This window comes from Solanum tuberosum, unplaced genomic scaffold (genome assembly GCF_000226075.1).
Source record: "Solanum tuberosum cultivar DM 1-3 516 R44 unplaced genomic scaffold, SolTub_3.0 scf00118, whole genome shotgun sequence".
NCBI classification, from domain to species: domain Eukaryota; kingdom Viridiplantae; phylum Streptophyta; class Magnoliopsida; order Solanales; family Solanaceae; genus Solanum; species Solanum tuberosum.
In genome coordinates, this window is record NW_006239043.1 from 743374 (window position 1) to 752862 (window position 9489).

At 34.3% G+C, this 9489-nt stretch overlaps 1 protein-coding gene across 1 annotated transcript; it reads left to right on the forward strand.

The window, feature by feature from the left end:
- Nucleotides 1-2984: 2984 nt before the first annotated feature.
- On the forward strand, nt 2985-5878 carry LOC102579109 (putative disease resistance protein RGA3). Its single transcript, XM_006350133.2, has 2 exons — nt 2985-5639; nt 5839-5878. Exon 1 carries the CDS (start codon nt 3087-3089, stop codon nt 5637-5639), a length of 2553 nt encoding a protein of 850 aa, XP_006350195.1. The 5' UTR covers nt 2985-3086; the 3' UTR covers nt 5839-5878.
- The last annotated feature ends 3611 nt before the right edge of the window (nt 5879-9489 follow it).

Here is a 9489-nt window from a genome sequence, read left to right on the forward strand (position 1 = left end):
TCACTTGATTGTGAGCCTTCGTTGGTAATGTGACATTAGGAGATAGGGTATCTTGCACAATTAAGTGTGATGGAGTTGCATCAAGAGGATTCTTACTTGATCCCTCATCATGTTGACCATTAGGATTGAAAATCTCAAATTGTTGCTTTGCGATTTCTTGAGTTCTCACCCTCCTATCCACATCTTCCAATTTTCCCTTCATATCTCTCATGTCTTCCAATAGTTGTTGAAGCATCATTTCCATTTTGCTAGAGGGTTCTCCCTCCAATTGAGTCATTGTACCTACAAAAGAAATAAATAGTAAGTAGAAAAAGTTCCTCACCATTCCCTTTTTTTTCCCACTCACACTCGTGTATTACTCCAAGGCCAAGGCTTTTAAGGCTACCCTCCAATGAACTCCCTTCACTCTTGCCTTTTACCACTCTTGATTAGCCCAAGGTTGAGAGTCAACACCGTCAAATAATTCACAAGTGGTACTACTTCTTAGGGATGGAGTGGAGTTTATGTAAATCAAGAATGGACATGAAAACAAATAAGCATTCAACAAAATTAAAGGAAAAATAAAATAAAAAGAATTGGCACGAACAAGAACTAACTTAAGTTAAGTATGAACTAATACTCAAAGTAAACTAGCTAGAGTTAACTAACAAAAGTAGAGAATATTTTTTTTTTTGTTCTTCTTCTTCTTCTCCAAGAAGTGGGTCAATTTTATTTTTTTATTTATTTTTAATTTTTTTTTTTTTGTGTTTTGAACTAAGCCCCTTCAATACTCCAACAAATGGACTCAAATTCGGGAAAGCACTATTCCACAACTATATCAACAAGTTTTGACCACCAATTTCTACAAACAAACAACAAATCAACAAACCCATTTTCAAGTTTCTTCTTCAAAGCTTCAAATCCTAACAATGACTTCTCTTCTTCTTTTTTTTGCCATGTATTCTTTGATTTTCAACTAGAAAACAACAATATGTAGCTCAAAGAAATCAACCAACTCTCAAATTTTCTATTTTTTATTTTTTTGGCAGATTTTTTTTCTAACCTGTCACAGACCTTCTTGTGTTTGGACATGCTGCCTAGTCTGAGTCGCAAAATGCTTCAAGTTCCAAGCTTTTTGTACTACTCAACAGTATTCCTTGACCAGGACAATTCTTGATGTACCTGACTGATGTGAAACAAGAAGATAAAAATAAAATAGAAATAAAAAAAAGATAGATAAAAGAGATAGACACAATTAAATTCAAGCAACTAAGAGATGTAATGGTGGAACTAACCAAAAACACCACTTAATTGAGAAATAAAAGCACCTAATCTATTAGAATCCTCAAGAAAGTAATAACATTACTTGCAAATTCTAGGACAAAATGTTGAAGTTCAACAAAGGGATTCCAAACTCTCACAAGAGGCATAACATGTCCAAAAACTAAAAACTTATGAAACCCTAATTTCTACTATTTATACTAAAAGCTAAAATAGTGAAGAAAGACTCAATTGCCCTTCATTAAAATTACAAGGTAATTAAAATGGTAGAACACTTAATATATTAAATATCTTCAAGTCTTCTATGTTGGAGACTTCCAAAGGTTCCATATTCATCCATAAAACTTGCAATGCTTGAAGGTCCTTAGCTTGACTCCTTGTGAAAGGCCTCCTTGAAGTAGTGTCACTTTGATCTACATCAAAAGAGGTGCCAGAGGTTGGCCATAAAGGGGTAGAGGTAGGTCTAAAGAGTATTGAGGTAAGGTGATCGGTGATTAGGCAGGACATGAAACGACTTCAGCTCACCAAGATATGAGTGTGGAGGTCGTTTAGGATTGAAGATTAGTAGGTAGTTGAGTGCTTTTCTTTCCCAATCCCAGAATGAAATGTTACACATTTTACACCCAAGCTACCAAGCTCTCTTAGAAATGTTCTCTTTAAGGCAATAACACTACAATTCTTCTCCTTAATTTGAAGTTACGTCAGAGATATAACTTATTTTACCATAAAATGAAGTAGCTAGAGTGTCACTTGACAGTCGAGATAAGAACAATTTGTATACACAACACAATCAAGACTATGAAACAAGAAGGAAAAAAAATCTGAGCAAACTGGAAAATACATAGAAAAATAAATTTAAATTTTTTGACACACCCACTTTGATTTTTTCTCAAATAAATGATGGGACAGAAGATGATGTTGCTTTTTTCCTTAACTAAAGGTCTCGAGTTCAAGCATTGTGTATAAAAAATTCTTGATAAGTAGTATACCTCTCCGAATAAAGTCTACACAATGTAAATCTAAAATAATTAAATTTTAATGCAGATATCAAATAGTTGAAAGGAAAAAAAAAGTAGAAAAGGTTAAAATTGATGAGAAAAGGAAATGAAATGAAAGTGGAATGTGGGTCTATATACATTTGACAGCCAAATATGTGGGTCATATGGTAGAAAAAGATGAAAACCTTAGTAACGCTCTCTCCATAATTGTTCAGTTTAAAAATCAAAAAAATAATTTGCTATTTTATATCTATTTTACTCTCATAATTAAATATTTTCATTTTCCAATTACTATTATTAATCAATATTTTCATTTTCCAACATTTACACGACTTATAATTAATAGGGGTGATGCAGTAAAATCATCATTTTATTTATTGTTTCTTAAAGGTATGTCAAATCGAACATGAATAAGTAAAGATGTACAAAGAGAGTAGAACCAACGGAAAATAGTAATTTCACTTTGAACGAGAATAGGGGGTTAAGAAGACGTCCAACAAAGTTAGAGCATATAACTGATTTTTCAAGATAAATTTAAAATGTATCTTATGTATGTTAAATTAAACAATTTGTGTACATATTAGTGTGGAGAATCGCCTATTATAAGGGCATTTTTGTTATGCTTTTCTATGTCCTCTTTATTTTTGTATTTTTCTTTGCGTTGCTCGAGCCGAGACTCTTTCGAAAACAATTGTTCTACCTCCTCCACGAGGTAGGTATAAGGTTGATTATTCTTACTATTGAGTTGTTACAAAGTCATAGAGACAACATAGTGCCCTCTCTCCAGCATTTCTCCATACTGTCAAAATTTTCCTTCTTTTGAAAGACATGGCAGCAGCATCTTTTCTCTTCAACATTGCAAACTCCATCTTAGGTAAATTAGGATCTCATGGTCTTCAAGAGTTTTACTTGATTTGGGGTGTTAAAAATGAGCTCAACAAACTCAACAAAACCTTAGTCACCATCAGAGATGTACTGTTGGATGCTGAGGATCAACAATCCAAGAATCATGAGTTGACCAATTGGCTTAAAGAACTCAAAGATGTTCTTTATGATGCTGATGATTTTCTTGATGAAATTCAGACTCATGTACAACAGAGTCAAAGGTTGAAACCAAAGGTTTGTTTTTTATTCTCACCCTTTAAGTTTCTACTTTTTAGATATAGAATGGGTTATAAGGTGAAAGAAATAAGGGAGAGATTAGATAGTATTGCAGCTGATAAAGCTAAATTCCACTTATCTGAGAGAACTGTTGCCTTAGAAATGAATAAAAGGGGTTTGACATATCCATTTATTCTTCCTTCTGATGTTGTTGGAAGGAGGAATGAGAGTGAAGAGGTTATTGAAGTTCTAATGCAAAAGGGTGTTGCTGATGATCAGCGTGGTCTCTCTGTGGTATCAATTGTTGGGATTGGAGGTGTGGGGAAAACCACACTTGCTAAATTAGTGTATAGAGATGAGAGGATAGTTAAGAACTTTCCTGTGAGGATTTGGTTATGTGCTTCACAGGATTTCGATGTTGCAAAATTATCTAGAAACATAGTTAATTCGGCGAGTGGTGCATCTTGTGATAACTTTAATGTTGAACAAGTCCATATTTCACTTCAAGATGCTTTGAGGGGGAAGAGGTTTTTACTCATCATTGATGATGTTTGGAGTCGGGATCGTTTCAAGTGGTTGGAATTGAGAAGTTTGTTGATGGTTGGAGAGTGTGGAAGCAAGGTCGTTGTAACTACTCGTAGTGATTATATTGCCTTGATGATGGAATCTGTTGTTACGTATAACTTGAAGGAGCTTCCACATGAGGATTGCCTCTCTTTGTTTCTAAAATGGGCGTTTAGGAACGGACAAGAGAGGCATTTTCCGAACCTTACTAAAATTGGAGAAGATATTGTGAAGAAATGTAAAGGAGTGCCTTTGGCAGTAAAGACTCTTGGAAGCATGCTGTATGCGAAAACAGATGAACGGGAATGGTTAAAAGTGAGAGACGATGAGATATGGCAACTAAATCAGGAAGGTGATGATATCTTACCTGCACTAAGGTTAAGCTATAATCAGTTGCCATATTACTTGAAGCAATGCTTTGCTTACTGCTCAATATTTCCCAAGGGTCAAGAAATCGCAAGCAGTATGCTGATTCAGCTGTGGTCGGCTCAAGGGCTAATACATTCGTCTAACGAAAGCCAAGAGTTGGAAGATGTTGGTGTCCACTATGTGAAAGAGTTGTGCTCGAGATCTCTTTTCGAAGAGGTTGAAGCATATGACTCGTTCATAAGTATTAAAATGCATGATCTTGTGCATGACCTTGCAGTATTTGTTGCACAAACTGATTGTTGTGTCATAAAAAACAACACTGATAGTATAACTGAAAAGGTTCGTCATGTAACACTTGTCAATTATAGTCCTTCAGAGGAAAGCATTCCTGGAATTTTATGTAAACAGAACAGAATTCGGACCATTTTTGCTCCGTCTGAAGGATTTGAAAGATATGCTGCTCTTTTGGTTGGTCAATGCATTTCAAGATTCAAGTACTTGAGGGTGTTAGATTTACGCCATTCAAGTCTTGAGACGCTGCCAGATTCTATTGGAAACATGAAGCATCTAAGGTACATTGATTTTAGTGGCAACAACAACATCCAAATGCTTCCCTCAAACATCTGCAAGTTGCCTAATCTGCAAACTTTACGGATTGTTCTTTGCACGAAACTTCAGAAATTGCCAAGGGATCTGGGAAATTTGGTCAGTCTAAGACATCTGTACTTGACAACCAAAGAACAGAATTTGCCGGAGAAGGGATTGGGGTCCTTGGCACTTCTTCAATCCCTGTCCATATTCGGATGTGAAAATCTTGTATCCCTATTCGAAGGAATACAGAAGCTCACGAAACTTAGGACTCTAGTTATCGGTGATTGTCCGAGGTTGACTACTTTGCCAAGAGGCATAGTTCACTTGTCAGCCTTAGAGAACTTTATGATTGTCAACTGTGAAGAGCTTATGTTGTCCGACTGGCAAGATTTTGAGGGCCTAAAGAGAATCCGGTCACTTGTAATCGGAGGACTTCCACATTTGGTGTCTTTGCCAGAGTGGTTGAAAGGGGATTCTAATAGTCTAAAGTTCATTCGCATCTCAACATGTCCAAGCTTCATTGCAATGCCTGATTGGCTGGAAAACTCCACGTCCCTTGAGAAGCTTGAGATAACAGGGTGCCCGAAATTTTCATCTCTCCCGGATAGCATGAGTTGTCTTACTACATTGAGGATGTTGAAAATTCAGAAATGTCCTGAATTAACTAGACGATGCGAAAAGGATGCTGGAGAGGATTGGACAAAGATTGCTCACATCCAGGAAATTCATCTTAATGATATCACAATATATAACTAGGTAATCAAGAGCCTTCTTTTATATGTTCATGTATATTTGCAGCATCTTACTAAAGTTGGATACTTAAAACAACTTATATGCAGCGTTAACCACCACATCTCAGGTCCCTCGAGGCCTCGACTGATAATTCTATCTAGGATTGTTTTTGTCTTCCGTTTCGAGTTATCAATGCAACCTGACTCATCAACTTCTATTGTAGGTGAGATGAATGTGTCCAATCTATGATGGATGTCCCCACAATGTGTGATATTCCGAATCCTCATTACTAATGGAATCCAAATGATCTCTAAATTGATCAGAAGATCCTTTCAGTTGGCTAGAATCCGTTACTTGAACGAAACTAGATCTTGTGGAATCACACATGTAAGTTCAGAGATCACAGCTCAGAAGGACCATGACCTACTGAAGAGTGAAGATCACCTCATGTTATGTCTTTTTCATAGTAAAAGCAACTTCTTCTTTTTTTGTTTAAGCAGCATGTATGTATTCTAAAGTAAACTTACTGGTCGACCAATTCAAAGTCGCGTCTGGTAGGCCATTAAGAGGGGTATATATGTTAAAGCTGAAAGGTTCTAGCTCAAACTCGAAACGTCTAGTTAAGAGCAGAGGAATTAACCGTCTCATCATATCACTAGACTGATTATCAATTGTTTAATTTAGAAATTTAATTTAATTTTTTTGACACACCCACTAGTTAAGCTTCTCGCTTAACTAGAAGTTTCGAGTTCAAACTTTGAATATGAAAAATTCTTGATAGGTAGTATATCTCTCCGAACAAAGCCCTATACAATACAAATCTGAAATAGTCTAATTTTAATGCAGATTCGGATGCAAAATAAAAAATTAAATAATAAATATCATACAAAAATAAAATCATGTTAGGAATTAACAAGTAGAAAAAAAAAATGCAAGAAAGAGTTGTGAGGAGAAAGAAAAAAATAATGAGAAAAGAAAATGAAAGGAAGTGGAATGTGGGTCTCATATACCTTTGGCACAAATTTTCCATTAATTTCATTTCCCTAAAGAAAAGTCTCTTTCTTTTTTTCCATTTTGTTGATGCAAAGAAACTTCCTAGTTTGTAAGGTTGTCATATTTTTCCACCAAGAAAACTATGACCCACAAACTGTCTTTTTTCTTTTCTTATATGTAGATAGGATGTTATGGAGGCACGGAATATGGTAGAGGGTTAGTCGGTAGTTGTTTCTTGCATATTACTCTTGTAGTTAACTCTTAATATAATTTTATTTTAGTATAATATTTATTTTTCGATATTTTATTTTGCATTCGATATCTGCATTAAAATTTGATTATTTCAGATTTGCATTGTGTAGGCTTTATCCGGAGAGATATATTGCCTATTAAAAAAATTTCATACACAATGCTTGAACTCGAGACCTCTAATTAAGGGAAAAGCAACATCATCCTTTGCCTCATCATTTATTTGAGGAAAAACCAAAATGGGCGTGTCAAAAAATTTAAATTTATTTTTCTATGTATTTTCCAGTTTACTCAGATTTTTTTTTCCTTCTTGTTTCATAGTCTTGATTGTGTTATGTATACAAATTGTTCTTATCTTGACTGTCAAGTGGCACTCTAGCTACTTCATTTTATGGTAAAATAAGCTATATCTCTGATGTAACTTCAAATTGAGGAGAAGAATTGTAGTGTTATGCCTTAAAGAGAACATTTCTAAGAGAGCTTGGTAGCTTGTGTGTAAAATGTGTAACATTTCATTCCGGGAATGGGAAAGCAAAGCACTCAACTACCTACTAATCTTCTATCCTAAACGACCTCCACACTCATATCTAGGTGAGTTGAACCTGTGTCATGTCCTGCCTAATCACCGATCACCTCACCTCAATACTCTTTAGACCTATTTCTACCCCTTTATGGCCAACCTCTGGCACCTCTTTATTGGGGCATCCACACATCTCCTTACATGCTCGAACCATTTCTCAGCCTCACTTGGTAGCTTGTATGTATAATGTGTAACATTTCATGCAGCCAACCACAATATGTCTGCTTGGCTTGACTAATACAACTTTGTGCCTAGTAGGCCCACTAAGTTGCACTACAAGAAAAATGTGGATTACATGGGGATTTTCTAGGGATTACATATGAAAATTCGCAAGAAACTAAGTTTTCTGCGGATTTTCCTACCAAATAAAATTCTATGGTAAAACCTTCCTAGGTAATTCTTTTCTACGAATTTTAAAATTCCCAAGTAATTTACCTAGGGATTTATATTTCGCAGGTAAATTACTTGGGAATTTTCTTGCAAAAAAAATATACCGATTTTTTTTTGTAAAAAATTTAACAAAAAAGAATTTTTCTAGACAATATTAATTAATAATTAGTATCTCTCCTAATTAATTATTTTGTTCTTGAACCCCATACATTAAGGGGTCGTTTGGTAGAGCGTATTAGGAAAAATAATGCATGTATTAGCCTTGTGTATTACTAGTACCTTGTTTGGTACTTTTTTCAACCTATGTATAACTAATGCATATGTATAACTAACACTCTATTGTGTATTAAGGTGTGCATTGCTAATACCATGGATTTCTAGGCATTAACAATGCAATGGTTTTAATGCATGCATTAAAATAATAAAAGACCCAATTGTCCCTCAAAACCTTTTTTACGTCTTTTCCACCATGAAAGTGGAGGGTATCTTTGTAAATAACTTTTTAATGCATCAAACCAAACAATGCATTAAAATAATCTATGTATAATTAATGCAAGCATAACTAATACATGCATTATTAATACAACTCTACCAAACGACCCCTTACATGCATTATTAATACAACTCTACCAAACGACCCCTTAAGGACACCCCATACACATAGGCACATACTTAATTGCACTAACATAATCCTTACATGCATTACTAATGCAAACATTATTAATACAACTCTATTTAGCATTATTCTTATACACTCTACCTACCAAATGACCCCTTAAGGGCACCCCATACACATAGGCACATACTTAATTGCACTAACATAATCCTTACATGCATTACTAATGCAAACATTATTAATACAACTCTATTTAGCATTATTCTTATACACTCTACCTACCAAATGACCCCTTAAGGGCACCCCATACACATAGGCACATACTTAATTGCACTAACATAATCCTTATGTGCATTACTAATGCAAACATTATTAATACAACTCTATTTAGAGTTATTCTTATACACTCTACCAAACGAAAATGCATTAAAATAATCTATGTTTAATTAATGCAAGCATAACTAATACATGCATTATTAATACAACTCTAATTATTCTTATACACTACCTACCAAACGACCCCTTAAGTGCATTACTAATGCAAACATTATTAGTACAACTCTATTTAGAATTATTATTCGTATACACTCTACCAAACGACCCGTTAAGGACACCCTATACACATAGGCACATACTTAATGGGTAAACTACATAAATCCCACTAGTTTAGGTCCTAATTGCTTAGATTCCCAATAGTTTTAGATATTACTTCCTCTACCATATTTCATACTTAGGATACATGAGTTTAAATCCGTGAGATACATGTATCTGCCGAATTTAAAATTGAGATACATATTTTATTTGTTTAAATTAATAGGTTGTAATTGATTTCCTTAATATAAGGCGGAAATCAAGGAGTGTATTTATGTTTAATTTATTTTATTTTATTATTATTTGAAATAATAAATTCGCTAATATTATTAATAAAAGACAAAAACATGTATATCTCGGTCATGCAATTTGATTAATTTCATTTTATTACTCTTAAAATAATAAAATTCATTAATTTGATGTATCTATTATCAATATATGATGTATCCAACAAA